Source organism: Passer montanus, unplaced genomic scaffold (assembly GCF_014805655.1).
Source record: "Passer montanus isolate IOZ18808 unplaced genomic scaffold, ASM1480565v1 scaffold52, whole genome shotgun sequence".
Classification (NCBI taxonomy): Eukaryota; Metazoa; Chordata; class Aves; order Passeriformes; family Passeridae; genus Passer; species Passer montanus.
In genome coordinates this window covers 1,827,333-1,845,934 of record NW_024370152.1, presented here as the reverse complement: position 1 = coordinate 1,845,934, position 18,602 = coordinate 1,827,333, and the positions used below count along the sequence as shown (strand labels likewise).

At 45.6% G+C, this 18,602-nt stretch overlaps 1 protein-coding gene across 4 annotated transcripts; it reads left to right on the top strand.

The window, feature by feature from the left end:
• Nucleotides 1-499: 499 nt before the first annotated feature.
• CHRNB3 (cholinergic receptor nicotinic beta 3 subunit) lies at nucleotides 500-16,879 on the top strand. Of its 4 annotated transcripts, none has more exons than XM_039724177.1 (7): nucleotides 500-594; nucleotides 4,072-4,199; nucleotides 7,250-7,401; nucleotides 8,443-8,487; nucleotides 12,755-12,864; nucleotides 13,089-13,971; nucleotides 15,271-16,879. In XM_039724177.1, the coding sequence occupies exons 2-7, from the start codon at nucleotides 4,157-4,159 to the stop codon at nucleotides 15,403-15,405; spliced, it is 1,368 nt and encodes a 455-aa protein (XP_039580111.1). In that variant the 5' UTR covers nucleotides 500-594; nucleotides 4,072-4,156; the 3' UTR covers nucleotides 15,406-16,879. The 4 variants fall into 4 exon arrangements, with proteins under 4 accessions (XP_039580111.1, XP_039580110.1, XP_039580113.1 ...); XM_039724176.1 differs by having other exon boundaries at nucleotides 505-641; XM_039724179.1 differs by lacking the exon at nucleotides 4,072-4,199 and having other exon boundaries at nucleotides 511-594.
• The last annotated feature ends 1,723 nt before the right edge of the window (nucleotides 16,880-18,602 follow it).

Sequence of the window (18,602 nt, the reverse complement as noted above, 5' to 3'; positions counted from 1 at the left end):
GTGCGGTAGGCAGTTACATGGACTCTGCACTGTCAGAAGGCACATGGACTCAGAGACTTGAGCTGCATTCACATGGATGTGGTAGAAATAGGAAGGAGGGCAGGGAGGCCTTTCCTCATGGTGGGAAGGTGCCAAGGAAACCAAGGACTGAAACGACTCTTGTTCTGCAAAACCTTGTCCGTGCAGAGCCTGATCACTGCCTGGACAAGTGCTTGGTGCAACTTTTTCGAGTTCAGTTCAGGCAGCCTCCTCAAGGGCTCCATCAGCCCTTTCTGAGCCTGCTGTGCTGAGCGCTGCGGGCTGCTTGGCTGACACAAAGACGAACGCATACATTTTCATCCACGAGTTCCTAGCACTTCACGTTATCCTGGTCTCCCAAACAGAGCTCCCGCAGCAGCCGTGGACATTCCCTCGGAAGGGCGGGAGGCCTGGAAGCAGGCGGGCCCTGCGGCGCGGCCTGCGCTGCCCGCGGCCTGCCACGGCGGGGAGCTGGGACCGCGGCCACGGCACCGCGCCTTCGCTCGGCCCGAGCCAGGCGGAGGAGGCGGAGGGGAAGCTGGAGGAGGAAAGTGGCAACTGTGCTGAAGAACTGCGGTAGAGATGAGGGCGGTGGGATGTGGTGCAGCTCCTGTGGGAAAAGGGTGTGTGGAGGAGTGTGGGAATCCATAAAATCAGAGGGTTTTGGGAAAGCTGCAAAAGGCAGGCCGCAGAGACAGCAGAACTGCGATTAGAGCTAAGCAGTAACTATAAAATAAGTTAGCAGAAAAATTATGTAAAAAGTAGAAAAGTATGGACAAATGGAACAATGGTCTGTGTATTAACACTTGTCTAGAATAACTCCCTAAGCTGCAGAAAAGTATATCTAGTGGTATATTAGGAAGTTCTAACCTTAATAATGGAGCTCTGTGCATTCTGTTTTAAGTCTTACAAACAGGTATTGTATTAGAAATCAGCAAACATTGTTTTAACTGAAGGGATGTGTGCTTATAGGGTTGGATAGAACTACTGTCAGTATGCTTTTGTTTTGTGTGATTGGTAAAAAACCTATAAGGTAAGTTGTAACATTAAGTTCTTGGTCTGCTGCCTGGGATGTGAGCTGCTGGCATCTTCCCATTGCCTTAACCATGTAATGAGACTGATGCTGGAAAATAAAATGGCTCAAGGCACATTCCTCGCAGTCCCGTCTCGCTCGTGATTTGTACATTTGTACATAGGCCCCGGCCGGCCACAGAGGAGGAGGGATGGATTAGAGGGGAACAGGGCACCAAGCAGAGACTGAATGGGGTTTGCTTGGTGGGGCTGGCAAGCAAGCAAAAAGAAAGGAGGAGGGTGTTTGGGGAGACAGGAAACTGGAGGAGAGCAGACAGGATGTGTGGACAGGTGGACTGTTGGCTCCAAACTGTTCCATCTGGCACATGGAAGTGTCTGGTGCTGGAAAAATAATTGGTGAGTGGCTAAAACCAGCTCTGTTCTTGCCCCTGAAAACACATGTTTCGAGAAGCTGCTAGGTGAGGAGAGGTGTCTGCTGCTGGCCAGAGCTGAGATCAGAAAGAACCTGAGAAGTGTCAGGGCAAAGATGAGATTCCAGGAGTTCTACCCTTTCCCACCTCGTTTTTGCTCCAGAAACTGTCCCTCACCTCCTACAGGCAGGTGTTCATCTGCTGGCTTCCTGTGTCATGCCAAATGGTACAAGATGGATTCAGTCCTTCCTTGGGAGCTCCAGGGAGTCTGGCTCCATCACAAGTCCTGGCATTCCAGGTGGGCCTTCCTTGGCTTCTGGCATGTCACCTACAGGGACCAGGGAAGCTGAGATGAGTTTGGGAAGGAGAAGACATGTCTACCTGAAAAGTGTCTCATGTTCCATAGTGTTGCCTTATCTCTCTTTTCTCCTTCCTGGAGCTGACATACCTGGGGGTGCAGCAAACTCTACTTTGGCTCTGGGTTTTTGAAACAAAACCTCACAGTTCTGGTTCAGAGCACCTCCCATCTATGTCCTTCTTCTTCACCATCCTTCTCACTTTAGTCCAGGTTTCCCACCCTCTGACTGCCAGCCAGCACTGTCACCTTCCCTTGGAATCTGTGTTTTTCCATGCTTGACTGCATGGTGCATTCAGGTAACATGCCTTAGGACTGTCCATCATAACCTTGACTTTTCAGTTGCTGCTGCTATTAACCATGTGTGCTCAAAAGGATGGATTTGTGCCTCTAGGTAGATTTCTCCTTTTCTTTTTCTTGGCATTTTTGCTGCCTAGAGGGTGAGGCCCAGCTCCAGTGTTGCTTGTGTCTAGGCAGTACCTGGCTCTTTGCAGCCTGGAATTGCAGACTCATATTAGTTACAAATCCCATGAGAACTGTGGAAAAGCAAATACATTTTTTCAACAGAGAATAGCTACTCAGGTACTGCCACAAGCAGAGTTCTGACCAAGAATTAATTTGCTATCTCAGGGTGGATGCACCTTATGCTGCATGGCCTGTCTGGCCAAATGGAGTATTCATGCATACCTTCCTTTCCAAAATGTTGGGGTGCACAGATACATAAAGACTTGTGAACAGAAAACAACAGGCAAACAGAATTTCTGTCTCTAATACTCTCCTCTGGCTGTCTGGTAACTCTGGAAGCCATTGATCAGGCAAGCCTGGTCCTTACTTCTTGTCACAGTCTAAGGCAGTGGGTAGGGGCAATGGTAGCACAACCATACTTCATATCTCATATTTCAGGAAGAGCTGAGGAGTTAGGAAGAACCCATGCAGATTTCTTGTGTGTAGAACAGTAGTGGAAAAAGCAAACTCTCTGAGTTGCTGCTGGTGGCCTGCCTGAGAGCTGGGGATGCAGTAGGCTGCAAGGCCACAGAAGCATGAATAAATTGATAGGACACTACAAGAATGTCACTTGCAGCAGCAATGTGACTTTGAACCACACTTATATAGCAGCTTTTTCCTTACAGCAAGATGAATAATCTGGTAAAATTACAGCTGCCAGTTATCAATCCTCTGTGAGGACCTTAGATAAGGCAAATCTGAATCACAAAACCTGTGACTGTACCAAAATCTGGGTAACTGCAAGAAGCGTACCCAGCGTTGCTGAAAAAAACCCCAGGCTTCCCATATAAAAGTCAGCAAGCAATTTAATAGCCAGAAAGAAATAATCAAAGCAGGAGGAGTTTTTGGGTTTGGGGGCAAGCTATTAGAATTTTGCATACCTCTTCCTTAAACCCGAGAAGTTCAGGAGAAAACCTCCTCTTTCGAGCGATATGCCAAAGTAACTCTCATTTGAGAAGAAACAGAGAAGATCCTGACAATCCTTCAGCAGAGGAGTGTCAGGGGGATGGGAAAAGAGGAACATGCATCCCTTTTGATTATCAGCAATTTCTGGTGATTACCACCAATTTCTGGTGATTTCTGAAAGGATCCTTGTGTGAGGTGTCACTGGGGAGGACTGACAGAGGTCTGACTACAGAGAAGCTGGCTAAATAATCCTCACTCCCATTGCTAACAAGACCCTGGGGCAACATTCTCTGTTAAGCTGTGCAAGGACTTGCGTGCTGCTGCCTGTGATGTTTTGTGTATGAGATATAAATTTAGAAATCAGCGTAGTTTTCTCACTTACTTGTTACTTGGTTTTTTTTGCCCCCCAAATCCATTTTATAGCTTCAGAACAGCAACTGTAGCATGGAATAAGCTAAATTAAGTCTGTGGGGAGTCTGCCTCTGCAACTGACATAGCTGGAACAAACAGATAATCTTTAAGGCATCTGATTTATCTTTGGTTCTGAACTGCAGCCTGTTTTTTTTTTTTTCAGCTGTAATCAGCAGTAGCGTAAAAGATATTTTTCCTCCTTAAAAGACTTTCTTCTTGTGTACTCCTAGACCGCAGTGCTTATAGCCATGTTAATACTGCCACAAAGAGATCAGAGTTTAGGACCCAGAGCCCTGTTTAAGGCTTATAGGATGTGACGGCTGACTGAAAATCAATGAAGTGTGATTTACCAAGCGTCATAATGAGGGCAAGATAAGGCTAGAAAGGTGCTGCCTTGCCTTGCAGACTCAACTGTCTGCTTCGATTTTTAACTAGATTGTTTTAGTCCGCTGCAAAGATGAGACTGATTTGCTAATGAAGACAGAAGATCAGATTTAAAGGAAAAGTCACGGTGGTGCCCATGCTTTGCCTAGTGCTCATTGCGCTGTGTCTGAGCCACTCAGGTAGGTGTGATTTCTTCTTCTTCCAAGCTGAGCTGCAGGTGTTCAAGTTTTTTTTCTGTTGGCTGGTTAGCTGCTGCTTTTTTGTATATGGTGAACGCTGACTTCTCTTGGTCATCCTCTGAACACTGTGTGAGTAGCAGAAAAGGGTTGTATCAGTTGCTGCCTTTGTATTGCAACCACGGTCAGTTTGACATCTAGGTTTTAATAACTGGAGGTGGGGCAATTGCTGCCTAGTAATTAACAAAAAACCCTAAGCTCGAATTTTGGCTGCTAAAGGGAATTAAGGGAGAATTTCTGTCACCAAGAGAAAAACTGAAGTGCTTCAGGCAAACTGATAAAAGGCTAAGTGTCTCGTCTGTACTTATTGGGGTGTTTTGCACATTTGTTTAGCAGTCTTTCTGCCCCAGAACTCCTGTCCTGCACCCATAGGGAACTGCTACTTGGACAGACCACAGAGTGAGACAGGAACCTGGAGGAGTGGAGGAGATGGCAGACAGTGCTTGAGTACTCAAATGCATGTTAACCTGCCAGGGAGCTCCCCAGTTTTTGCCTCTCAGTGCATCATATGGTAGATTCAGGGATGTATCTGTCCTATGGCTGCTTCTCCTTTTTTTTTCAAAGGCAGTGCTATTTTGTTCAATATTTTCTCCATGGCTTTATCTAGCTTAATAATAAAGTGGGGCTTGGTCAAAGGAACTGTTAGGCTATTTTCCCACATGATATTTCTTATTTCTCATTAATAACTTCTGCTTTTAAACTGTCTTTGTGCAAGTACTGAGGCTGTCTTACAGAGGCAGCATCTTCTTCCTTCTGACTTTCTTCCTTGTGAGACTCCTCAAGTCTTTTTTACTTTTTAGTGGCTTCCTCAGCAGATGAGATTCAACATATCCAGCCCCAAACCCAGCTTTACCACCTGTCTTCTATACCCACTTGCAGCATTAGGTACCTGAACTTTATGTGAGATGTGAAATGGCACCATTTTCTTTTGAGGGAGGTCATACACACCCACGGACACAGAGGGTGTGTGGCTGCATATATGTGTGCAGGATGTTACACTCAAAGAAATGTTAGAGCAATAATAAAATTGCTCAAATAAATTTCAGAGTATTCTGGCAGTAAGACGGAGCTGGATTTGATCATGCATATTTTGGGGTTATGGATTTTTCTATGCAATGGCTTTTCTGTTAAATTTCTTGTTTTTAACAACCATACATGAATCTCCTAAAGGGAGAGTGAAATGTCTAGGAGATGGAGTCTCTGCAAAGTCTCTCATAGTCAAGGGATTGGACCTGTGAGGCTGTGGGTAGTGAGGGGGTAGAAATGTGTTCTTGTCTTCCTTTGGTTGCAGATGCAATACCCGTCTGCCATGTTTGGGCAACCAGTCTAGTTTCCTAGGACAGATCACAGACACTGCTGTGGTGGAGCTAGGGTCTGGCATGAGAGTAAACCCTGGTACAAGCAGAAGGGGCATTCGTGGAAATAGCAGACCTCAAAGGCTTGTAAGTGACAAGACAGAGTGTGGCCCTATAGAGGACTGCTATAAACTGTGCTGACAGCTTGAGCCATTCCTGGCTCTGGGATGGAGCAGGTAGAAATGAATGTGAAAGGTCCCTCTGATCAGCCAGCCTCTACCTGCCCAGGGCTTGGTAACCCCACCACACCTTGTATTGCAGATACAGAGGACAAACACAGCTTGTGCTAGAACATCTGACAGTAAAGTTGTTATCCTGTGAGTGCAAGCACTAGGTTTCAGAGTTTATAGCTCCTCAAAGAGGAATGGTATCTTGCTGTGGCTGGAAGTGGGGGATGACAGTGTTGCTTGGACCTTGTGCTATCCTGAGAGGACCCAGAGAGCATTAAAGATTGAATTTTGTCCCATGGAAAGCTCTGTTATGAGATCCGGTTTTTGCTTTGGGCAGTTCTTCAGCTGTGTTGCTTGCTGCGAGGTCTGTCCCTGTCTGCAGCCTCTGACAGACCCTGACTGAGGTGGAGGAGGCTGCACAGCCTGTTATGCTCAGGAGATGGGCAGCAGCTGCTGGGGAAGGGGACATGGGCAGAGATAGTGGTCCATGGTCACACTCTTTCCTCCATGTAGAGTCAGAGCATGACCCTCTGCCTCCAGTTTTCAAAAACTGCTGTTTGCATGCCCTTTCTTTCCATATGGCACCGGGACCCTGCTGGGGGCTGCCTTAACTCTGATTGTTGATGCACACGGTGTGTGAGCATATTGACAGTGCCCTCCAGGGCTCTCCCACTGTCAGGTCCTGGCACCATCCCTGCGCCTGCAGACCCCTCCTGCACCTAATGTTTGGCAGTCCAGGCACAGATGTTCTGCTCACCCTGGGGCTGGCAAGGCATAAGCTGGGCCCTGGACAGTGTCCTGTGAGGTCCCTTTTGACTGCTGACACAGCAATATTGACTGTGATCCCTGTTGTGTGGGACCAGTCTTTTTTCCTCCATGGTGGCTTTGAAGAGAGATAAAATCCTTCTCACCCTTGGTTGCTGTGCACAAGGGAAGAGATGGAGGTCATGTCAGAACCTCAACACCACGGGGAATGGGGCTCATGTTTGGGAAAGGATGGAGGGTCTGAACTGCCCATCCCCCTTCATGGTAGCAAGGGGAAGGGGCAGCATGGTGTCAGTGATTGTGGGAGTCACAAGTCATGCAGGTACAGGCCATGACGTCTCTGTGCTTGCCTGGCAGATCTAGCTCTGACCGCACATCCAGCTCCTGTTGCTGCCCAGTGGGCTCTTTTTGCTTTGGCAAATAGTCCATAGAGAATATAAACCTGGTACAAAGTCATCACTGCTCTGGTCTGATGATTTATTTTTTTTTTAATGTGAGTTGGGCTTGGGCTATTTTCCATTCACTTGCCCTGGTTCTGCTGAGAGTCTGTGCATCTGAATTCCTGCAGAATTCGCTGTTCAAGACAGGATCTGCCTGGAGGTGAATTTTCCTCACATCATTGCTCTGTCTCACTTTTTCAGGTCATGGTGTTCTTCATGTCCGCTTTCTGGCAATGCCTCCACTCTGTGTTGCTCTCTTTCAGATGTGAATGCCTTCAGTTCAGTTGCTGAAAATGAGGATGCGCTCCTCAAGCACTTATTTGAAGGCTATCAGAAATGGGTCCGCCCTGTGGAAAACTCCAACGACACCATCAAAGTCCTTTTTGGGTTGAAGATATCACAGCTTGTGGATGTGGTAAGTGTTGTGTTAGTAAAGCACCACTTTTACAGATAGTTGTGCCTCCACCTGGGAGGACTGGTAATGTAATTAGCTTTTACCTCCTGACACAAGAAATGCACAGTGATGGTTGGGCAGAAAAACACTAAGCATGAAATGCTGCTGGTGATACAACCTTCTTTCCTCCCCGACTCCCCTCCATTCCCAGCATGGACTGTAGGACTCATTTGTTTTGAGGGAAACCTGAAGGTCCTTTTTTCCCTATTGTTCTCAGGGAATATGGCCTAATTTCCATAAGGTTTTGATCAAACAACACATGCCAGACAGTCCTTGACATCTATGTTGCAATTTAATGACAAGACAGCTACAGAATGGGACTGAGGAAGAGTAAGAGATGGTTGGACATTATTCATTCCAAGCAAGCTTGCATTGATGCCAAAGATAGTTCAAGTCTTAACCCAGCTGGTCACTAAGATGAAACTCTAGAGGCAACATAGCTAATCCTCTGTTTCTGCCCTTGTGGAAATTTTCCCTTCTCTTTCTGCTGCAATGCATGATGGAATTTTCACAATGCCCAGAGGTACCCACATAACAATGTGCTCCTTATATCCCCCAGCCCCTGGTAATGTTCCCCTGTGCTGTGGAAGGCACACTAATTTTGTGCTTTATTTACATAATTACGACAGTGTTTCAGCTTGTATCTTCCCAAACTCACTCAGGCTGACCAGTGTGGGGAGCTGAGCCATCCTATGAGCCTACAACCTGATACCACTTGCTGGCTGAGCCCTGGCTGCATCCTGGGTCTTTGGCATATGATTCCTTTGAGCTCCTGTGAAATGCTGAACCTCAGTTTTCCAGCCTCAGAGGCTCCCAGTGATAGCAGAGACAGCACCTAGAATTCAGTCAGTTTCCCTCAATGGTGACTGAAGAACCCAAGCCCATGGAAAAAGGACCATAGGGATCTCCTCATCTTGGCACGGGGTTGGACTCAGCAGGCACAGGGTCTGTTTCTAATGGCTGGTTTGGTATTGCAATCCTCTCTCCCTTGTGTCACTCTAGGATGAGAAGAATCAGCTGATGACAACCAACGTGTGGCTGAAACAGGTAAATTAGACCACCTCAGACCTCCCTTTTCCCCATGGGAGCTGCTGCACTGAGTAGCCATCTCAGTTTGCTGCCCACTGTGCCATGTATCTCATTTCATGATGCTGAGTGGCCAGCACCAAGACACTTCAAGTTTTTACTTCACTCTTCTCACTTCAGCCTACGTATAGAGACAGAAAGGCAGGCAAGTAGGCCTTTAGGACATAGGGTACCCTCTTCTTCTGACCTGCACCCCAGCTGTGTGCTCAAGCCAGTATTTATTTCAGGGAAGCGACACAGCTGGTACTGCAGTGGCTATCCCTAGGATGTTATACGTGCCCTGAGGGACTATCCTGTCTCATACTTAGAGGTCACACAAGTACTGTCTCTCTTGCCTGAGCCAAGAGTGGTGCCTCGGATATTTTTCTTCATTCCTCAGCATATGTAAAGACAAAAAGAGGCCAGTATGTTACACACACACACACACACCACAGACCTTTTCCCATTAAAAGCTGTAGCAAATTAATCAGATCTCTCTATCATAATTGCTTTCGGAACTGACAGTGATTTATACAAATGAGGGAAAGGCACAAATTGAACTGTTAGGTCTCCTTTCTTCTTCACTCCTGAAGAACACTGTTTTTAGTTTAAGTTACATTGCACCAGTTTATTGACCTTGTGACAGTTATTTTAAGTCTCTCAGCCTTGTGAGTATCTGTAAAGCTGATCCTGGGCAGAGGGCATAAAAAACAAGCCGTACTTGAAATCATGCCATGAGGAAAGGTTCTTGGGGGTTGCTGGGCTGGTGGATGAGAAATATGTCTCAGTTTTTGTCTGGGTACTGTACTGCTACAGTGAGTGTGAGATTCTGGCTGGAGCAAGACCCCTAAAACCAATATGAATACTGCATGTAAAGATGATCTCTCCCTTGCAGAGGGAAAATCTCAGACTTCCCCTCACTGTGGGGAAGACAGAATTTTTCCCTTTTGCTGGAGAAATTTCTCTCTGATCCAAATACAACTGCTGGGAACCTGCCCTGAATTATCTGCAGTATTACAGTTTCCTCACCTTTAGCAGCAATTGTAGAGCCCCTCTTGTGCACAAGGCCACATTTTGGCTCCCTTATTTTGAGTATCCACTTGGGCAGACAGCAGAATACTTCTGTAAAGGGCCCTCATCTGCCCTCATCTGTCCTCTCCTCTTTCCAGCCCATTCTCCTTGCAGGCTGTAGCACCCACCTTCACCTGCAGGTCCAAGCCCTGTGCACTGTAGACACACTGATTTCTCTGGAAGCCTTTAGAATGCTCAGATTTTAGCCAGGGCAGCTCCTCAGGGAAACTCAGGACTGTGATTTCCCAGAGCTGGGCTCTCTGGAGTTGTTACTATTTCTAATACCACTTCTCCATCTAATGAGCTGAAAACGTTAAGACCCGAGGTAATGCAAAGGGAGTGGAAAATGAGGCACAGGCTCTAGTTTTCATACAGTGTAAGTGCCCTCAGGAGCTCAGGCTGAGCACTAAGTACCTGTGCCTGACCCAGGTGTCTTGCTGTGGAAGTTGTGTGTTCATGTAGGCCCAGCTCCCTCAGTTTTTCCTTGTAAAAGGGATGATCCACTCCCCTCATCATCTTTGTTGCTCTCTTGGTGGACTTGCTTTATCCATGTTTTCTTCATTCTGAGGAGCCCAGAACTGGACACAGAACTCCAGATGTGCCTCACCAGATGTCCTGAGTAGAACTCCAGATGTGCTTCTACATGTGCTGAGGGGCAGGATCACCTCCCCTGAACTCTTGGCAATGCTCATCCTAATGCACCCCAGGATCCCATTGGCCTTCTTCGCCCCCAGGACACACTGCTGGCTCATGGACAGCTTGCTGTCCACCAGGATCCCCAGATCTTTCTCCACAGAGCTTCTTCCCAGCAGGTCACCCCCAACTGCTGGTGCCTGGGGTTGTTCCTCCCCAGGTTCCGGTATGGAACCTTGGGGGACACCACCAGTGACAGGCTTCCAACCAGACCCTGTGGCACTGTTTACAAGCTCTTTGGGATCTGCCATTCTGCCAGGTCTCAATCCACCTCACTATTCACTCATCCAGTTCAAACATCCTGAGTTTGCCTATAAGGATATTGAGAGAGAGACAGTGTTGAAAGCCTTGCTGTAATCAAGGTAGACAATATCCAGTGCTCTCTCCTTGTCCATCCAGGGAGTTGTTTCAGCATAGAAGGCAAGGAGGTTGGTCAAGCATTATTTACTTTTAGTGAATCCATGCTGATTGCTCCTGATCACCTTCATAATTTCTCAGCAAGAGTCTTACTTTTCTTGGATAAGCAAACCTTAAACACAAGCATTTTCTTTTCCTTTTTTTTTTTGTTAACCCCAGACATCCTGGTGCTCAAGATGGTGGGACTTGATACACAAGCAGGCTGACACACAAGGTTCAGAGGAGCCTTTAGTGGTTGCTGAGAAAGTGTCTGGATTCAGGCAAGCTACGCAGTCTACTAGCAAGGGCCAAGAATCTGAGTCTAGTGTTTTTTGTTCCACTAGTGATGGGTTATACTCTTCAATGACAGCACAGAAATGGAAATTTGGTAAAGCTGGAGGAAGGGGAGAGCAATTGCAATGTCTGGAGCAGCTTGGAAAAAATGGAGAAGAGAGGGAAAGAGCCTTATGCATCTGCTGCTATGGTTTGTGTCAGCAGGGAGATTCCTGTTTTAAACTGCTCATCTTCCAAGTCTGCACACAGCCGATTTTCTGCTCTGGTAAGAAGAAACAACCGTTTTCCTTGGAGACATGAAAGAGCACTTTAGCTGTGAGAGAAATCAATGCAGAGCAGGGGGAAAGTGAGGAGTACTGCAGATGGAGCAAATCACCCAGGCCAAGGGGCTGCTCCAGTTCAACTCCAGAGGGATGATTCTATCTCCAGGTGGCTCACAGGGTATTTGCTGCTCTTGTGTTAGGAGGCTACAAGATGACTGTGTTGGCTGTTGCTCAGCCTTGACTGTCCCCTTGCATGATGTATGTTTCCAGCCTAAGTCCCGTTGTGTCCAGAACATAGGTGAGACTGTGATCACGTAACAGCCTAGGCTTCTGGAGACATTGTTAGACACCCATCCTCAGAGAAAAGATAATGCTAAAAGTGGTGTACTCTGTCCCTGATTCTGAAGCTACGAGCAGCAATGGCCCCTCTTCTCTTTCCGTACCTGAACAATAACAAATGTCTCTAGTATAGCTTCAAAAAGCATGTGGCGTCAAAGAAATAAGAAGGGAACTATATGGAGAATTAATAGACAATATTGCTTTTTTGGTTCATCCCTAAGTCGTGGAGGAAATTACCCAGTGAAGGCTGAGACCTCTGCATCCCTGGAGATCTCTTTGTGCTGCAGCTAATGGAAACTGGTTCATCTTCCACTTCTTGGTATTGACCACAGTCTACAGCTCTTGCATGACATTGCTGCTATTTCTGTGGACAAATTAATATACTCATCAATAATGAACAAGGATCAGAGAGCTGATTTTCCATTGCCTTTCTGTGGAAATCTCCAGGTTGTTGGAGCCACTTTGTTATGACCTCCCTATCTGAAAATCCAGTAAAGGAGAGAAAAATTAATCTAGAGTTCAACATGATGAAAATGGAGAGGACTCTCCCTGCTTTTGTAGCCAAATAGTTACAATGACATCTTGTTATTTTTCCTGCAGTAGTCTGCAGGTCTTTCTGATGAAAGACCAATTTTATTTCTTCTTCTTTTTTTTTTTTTTTTGCCAGGATGGTGTACAGATATTGTGTTGTATTCCAATTACTTAAAAAAGCCAAGTCTCCACTGAGAAGTGAATCAAGGCCACCTCTACTCATTTGTGTGCTAGCATCCACACCATCTAGGGTCCATGGAGTCTTCCATAGGGTCTGTGCCAGCCAAAACCTGCTTGGGCTGGTTCTCAGAGGGAAGGAAAGCTGCTGCACTAAAGGGAAGTGGCTCCTTCATTTTAGACTACTCCCAGGTGGGCTGTGCAGGGTGGTGAGTAAAATGAGAGTCAAGTTCTCTCCAGAAGTGCTGGCTTTGAGGTTACGAGCCTAGGGATGGGTTCTTGGGTCTCACCTGTGTCTGGAGGAGCAGTGCTTGTGGGGATCAATACCTCCCAGCCATGCCTGTCGGGCACCCTCTCTGCAGGTGAGCAGCCTCATAGCAGGTTCTGCCTGCTGTGCTGTGCATGCAGCTGTTGAGGCACATGTAAGGGTGAGGAAGGAGGCTGATGCTTATGAGTGGACACAGAACTCCACTGTTTTGTTATAGGAATGGATTGACCACAAGCTGTCCTGGAATCCAGATGAATACGGTGGGATCACTGCTATCCGGGTCCCCTCTGAGTCTCTGTGGCTTCCCGACATCGTTTTGTTTGAAAAGTGAGTAGCGTGGCTCCTTGCTCTGGGCTTGGGCCAGAGCTTGGGCAAGGCATGTCAGCTACTGTGAGGTGTGTGTGTGCTGTCAGAAGGCTGCTTCTTTAGGCCATGTGAATGTTGTGCACCTTGTGCTCCAGGTGAGGGATAGAAAGCAGAGCTCAAATGGGGTACGACTGGGGCAAACATAGTCCTGAACTTGGTACTGTTTCTTCCTGTCCAACTCCCAGTGCTGATGGACGTTTTGAGGGATCCCTGATGACCAAAGCCATAGTGAAGTACAATGGAGTGGTGACCTGGACACCACCGGCCAGTTATAAGAGCTCCTGCACAATGGATGTGACCTTCTTCCCCTTCGACAGGCAGAACTGCTCCATGAAGTTTGGGTCGTGGACATATGATGGCAATATGGTGGACTTGATTTTAGTGGATGAAAATGTAGACAGGAAAGACTTCTTTGATAATGGGGAGTGGGAGATCTTAAACGCCAAAGGTATGAAAGGCAACAGGAAGGATGGGCTGTACTCTTACCCATTTGTTACTTACTCCTTTGTATTGAGGCGCCTTCCATTGTTTTACACTCTTTTCTTAATAATCCCTTGCCTGGGATTGTCTTTTCTAACTGTCCTGGTGTTTTACCTGCCTTCAGATGAAGGTGAAAAGCTTTCATTGTCAACGTCAGTTCTAGTCTCCCTCACTGTTTTCCTTTTAGTGATTGAGGAAATAATCCCTTCTTCTTCCAAAGTCATCCCACTGATCGGTGAGTATCTGCTCTTCATCATGATTTTTGTGACCCTCTCTATCATCGTGACTGTGTTTGTTATCAATGTCCACCACCGATCCTCAGCAACTTACCATCCCATGGCACCCTGGGTTAAAAGGCTCTTTCTCCAGAAGTTGCCTCGTCTGCTCTGCATGAAGGCCCACGTAGATCGCTACTCGTTCTCAGAGACTGAAGAAAAGGGAACCACCTCAAAATCAAAGTTTCTGGGGAAGCAGAAATACAAGCAAGCAAAAGACGGAGAAAAAATTGTTATTGCCTTTCTGGAAAAGGCAGCTGACTCCATTCGGTACATTTCCAGGCACGTTAAAAAGGAGCATTTCATCAGACAGGTAGGTGAAGGGAGGGCAAGGAGGGAATCACACTTTCCTTGACAGCAATGGCTTCCAAGCTCTTTCCTTTTCTGCGTGCTTTTCCCTTTGCCTCTTCCTCCTGCTCTCCTCTGACACATATTCTTCCTCAGACTTTGATAAATAATATGTTTTTGAGACAACACATAGTTTCAAGGAGAAGCATATTGTTCTGTGAGAGTCCCTGCTCTTTACAGGTGCAAGAGACTAGTAGCCTCTCCTGGAGGAATTCCTGGTTTGGGTTTATTTGAATAACCTTGTCCTGTGTAAGTTTGGGATACACACAAATCTGGAAGCCTCTAAACTCATATGCTCAAAAATGTAACTTTTACACTTACAGGCAAGCTCATGGCATTTGCCAGGTGTCAGTCCTGGCCTCCCAGCACATACTGTGCACTGCATAGTTGCTCTGTTTTAAGTGAAAGTCTTCTAGAGTTCCAGTAACACATGTTTAGATTAGCTCCCTACTGCTGTCCTTCTCCTCTCAATGAGCCTCCTGGCTTTTAAAATAGCAAATTACTGTGTTTGCAAACAATGAATCTCATCCAAGGGTAGGACAGTAGAGCAATGCAGCTGGCAGCATTTGGAAAGACTTCTGTTAGCATCCTCCTAACAAGAGCTAGGGCTTTGTTTAAACTGTGCTGAGAGAACTGCAGTAAAAAGGAGAGCAGTAAATCAAACATGTAGTATGTGAGCACATACTGTCCATGACTATTACTTGTTTGAAACGGAAATAATTTTAATAAAAAGGTCCCTTGGATTACCTTCATAAATAGCACTTTTCTGTATGCATAGTTGTGCCAGCACTCACCATTCAAAATTCCCCTCCTGAGTGTACCCAATCTGAGTCAACAAATCACTTAAGCAAACACAAATAAATGGAACTGCTTGTACTGGAATCAATGCCTGTGTCCAAGTGCTGTGACAGAGCCTCATCCTCACATTTACAGGGAGATGCAGGTCTGTAAAATGAAGTCCAGTTTGTTGGAAAGCCATCCTCAAAGCTAAGTCTGTAAATTTTCATATATGCACTTAACTAAAACCTTTTGTGCAGGCTGAGGAAGCCTCATCACCATGTGCATAGAACTATGGAATTGCTTTGGGGATTTGAGTGATTTGCAGCTATGAGTGCTGAAAAGGGGATCTCTTTTAGTTTTAGGCTACCACATACTACAAACATCTAATTTTAAAACCAGATTTGGGGTGCTGAAATGTATGTAGCAGTGTCAACACAGTACCAAGCTTTTTACTATTTGTTTATCCTCCCTCTATCCTTCGCAGGTTGTACAAGACTGGAAGTTTGTAGCTCAAGTCCTGGATCGGATCTTCCTGTGGTTATTTCTGGTGGTGTCAGTGACAGGTTCAGTTCTCATCTTTACCCCTGCATTACGGATGTGGTTGAACAACGCTTTGTAGAAAACACTCAGTAACATACAAGTATGGTGTCAAGGGACAGTGGTGCCTTGTAGCTTGGTCTCTGCTGTACAAGACGGGAAGCAGCAGCAAGAATGAGGGAAAATGATGATGACAGTGGGCATTTATTAGTGCTTTCCATCTTAATAATAACTCTATCAGTTATAGATTTTGTTGAAATCAGAGAAGAGCTTGGTGCACAGCCAAGGCCTAAAGTGAACTGGGGTTGCACAATTGAGTTATCATTATTATATTGTTAGCTTGTTTGTATTACTATAAAAGACAAGATTATTAGTTAAAATTGGAAATAGAAGGTGTTGCAGAATAATGATATTTAAAAGGCAGATCTGCCAGTTAAAATGCTACTTTGTAAAAGAAGTTACAGTAGGAACACAAATCTCTACTCAGTTTATCTGTGTTTCCAATTAAAAAGCAGTGTAAGTGTCTACAGTCTGCTTTATGCATGTGTCAGAACTGGCAATTGCATAGCATGTGCATCAGAAAAAAATATAAATTCTTCTTAGATGGGATGCTGAAAACCTTGACTGTTTAGCCTCACCTTGCTGTAGGATCAGCTCCACAGCGGCGGAACCTATCTCTGCCCACCTGCTACCAGCCTTTATGGATGCACGCTTTGTCTCTCACCTCAGCCATCAGGAAGCTACAAGGTATTGCCCACTTTGCAGTATTATTTGCAATTTTGTTTGCTGCTCTGTAGCGTACCAGAAGGCTGACCAAGTGAGGATTTTTCCCCATGCTCCACATTTAACTATTATTCCTTCACCTGCTTGTTCACAAGTGGGAGATCACCTAAGTGAAGGTGGCTGTGCTATTCCATAAGGCGACAGTGATACTCCTGAAATGTTCAGCTGGAGGGAAGCTGCAGACATCTGTTTTGGCAGATGAAAGTTTTGGTATTTGCAGGAGTGGGATTTCTCTTGAGAGCTATGGGGTGGACTGGTCACCAGGAAGATATATTTTTAGCTGTTGGCTTGTCCATGTTTCCTAGGTAATTCAGAATTTCATTCCTTTAATTAATTTATTATGAGATCCTTTTGCATGATTAGAAACAGCTCTTAAAAGTGTTAAATAAGTGAGATGTGACAGAAAACACCCAGGTGAAACTCTTCAACACAGGAATGACACTGTCACTACTTTTGCTGGGGCAGTGTTTTCCAACACGGGGTGCTTTAGAAAATCCCATTCAGAACTTGCAAATATTTTCAGGGTTAGCAAAGGATTTGGAGATCCAATTTTTGACAGTCTAAATATGTGTTTAAGTTTTAGCTAGCCTTGAAACTGTCTCTCTAGAGATGGAGGTTAGAAACTGTTAAAATACATAGAGGTGTTCTTGTGCTTGGATTGTGCATGCACAGCAGACCTCCATGAGTTAATGTAATCCCATCATGTTGTGTCAATGCAGAAACTTCTGTTCAATTGTGCAATTATTATTAATAAAGATGTATTTAGTAAATGATTCCTGGGATGTCCATACACTGGGGTTTGCTGTTGGTTTGTTGTCAACAATGGACTGTAGCCCATTTAAAAAGTTTTGTCCCAAATGTATTCAAACAGAGGGGTTTTCAGGTTCTTGGAAAGTCCTTATTACTTTTTAGCTCTCTCTGTGAGTTTGAGCAAGAAGCATTCAGATGTGGTTATTATATTTCTGGAATAAACTCATTTAGTTTGGCATATAGAGAGAGATCTCTTAGCATAAGATACTGCCATAAAACTTGACCATTAAATCATAAAATTCATATACATTGGCCATTCTATCAGTTGCTCCTTTCTTCTTGAATAAACTGCATTTGTTCTCCTAGACAGTACTGTGAAATATCTGTCAGAAGAGAGCCAGGAAGCTCTTCTTTCCAGTGTTTCCAGACTTTTGTGGTCCACTACTGATAGGTATTCCCTATGAGCACTGCCTCCAGGAGGCTGCCTGTTAGCCATGACAGATGACAACCTCCTCTCCTGGGAATCTGCCTCAGGTGTCCATCTGACAGATGGTCCTGTCTCCACCATGCAACGCTTTGGTTGCCCACCCGCAGGCACCACATGGCTCTGTCTCACACGTCTGTGTCTGATGCCAAGCTGCTTTTCCTGGCTTATGCTGGTGAAGATCAGCAGAGCTCGTGTTGGAGACGTATGAAAATTGCAAAGGTATGGCTTCTGGCCTTGAGTCTTCCTAGCATTGCATCTGGTACTGCTACATCTGTAGTTTCACTACTCATTTCCTTCTGCTCCCTGATCCTGAGCTTCTCTAAATCTGTTTGCTGCTGGCTCACAAAAGCATTCACCATGTTCCCCACAAAGGTCTGCCACTAAAAACACAACTAGGGAGCACATTTGGGCAGACAGTCCTGCAGTGGGGCCTTCCCTCTGCTCTACTTACTTGGCCTGTGGATGACAATATTGCAAATCACAAGTCTTAACAAAAAACCAATAACCTTCTGCCTTAATACTATCTCAGCCTGTGCTCTCTCAGTTTCTGGGAACTGGTTTGCTGAGACATTGGCACTGCTTTTAGCACTCACATATATGACCCACTCATCAAAAGATAAATATGAAAAACTCCTCTGGGCCTTTTAGTGGAGGTAAACTGAAAGAATGGTCTCCCTTGGGAAGAGAATGTAAAGAGATGTTGAGCTGTTTAATTGCTTCTGTGCTTTTAAAGTTAATTCATAGATGCCATTACTCCCAAGGAGAGGAGAATTCTTGCTGCCAGTGGTACTCATCACTGAGGCATATTAATAAAGGGTGTTGCTGACTTTGGAGCTGATGGGGTGAGAATAGACCTTTTCTGTGGCTGTGCACAATGTGTGACCCAAGTCAACATCTGGGATGGCACCAGCTCCAGTTGTAACTTTTCTTGTTATTTCATTTAGAAGGTCCCCAACCTTCAACAAGAGTTGGGCAAGCAAAACTGTCGTTTTCGTGTGGCTCTTCCATGTCTGCTTGCAGGGACACACCTACTGCAGCCTCCTTCAGGGTGACATGCTGATATGCCTCTTGTATCCCCCATCTCCTCTCTCAAGTACTTTCACAAAGCTTGCAGCAGTACATTGGGCTCCCAGTATTGAATGTGTCAAACACAGCTGAGAATTGCAAAAGATTGCTCCAAAAGTTATTGAGTTGCAGAAAGGAAGGGTAAATCGTGCACTAAGAAGAGACAGAAGAGGACTTTGTAAATCAGGGATTTT

Coding starts and splice junctions, on each gene's coding strand:
- CHRNB3 (XM_039724177.1), top strand. CDS start 4,157: ATGCTTTGCCTAGTGCTCATTGCGCTGTGTCTGAGCCACTCAG. Junction 7,402..8,442: donor TATCACAGCTTGTGGATGTG/GTAAGTGTTGTG, acceptor GTGTCACTCTAG/GATGAGAAGAATCAGCTGAT. Junction 12,865..13,088: donor GACATCGTTTTGTTTGAAAA/GTGAGTAGCGTG, acceptor TCCAACTCCCAG/TGCTGATGGACGTTTTGAGG.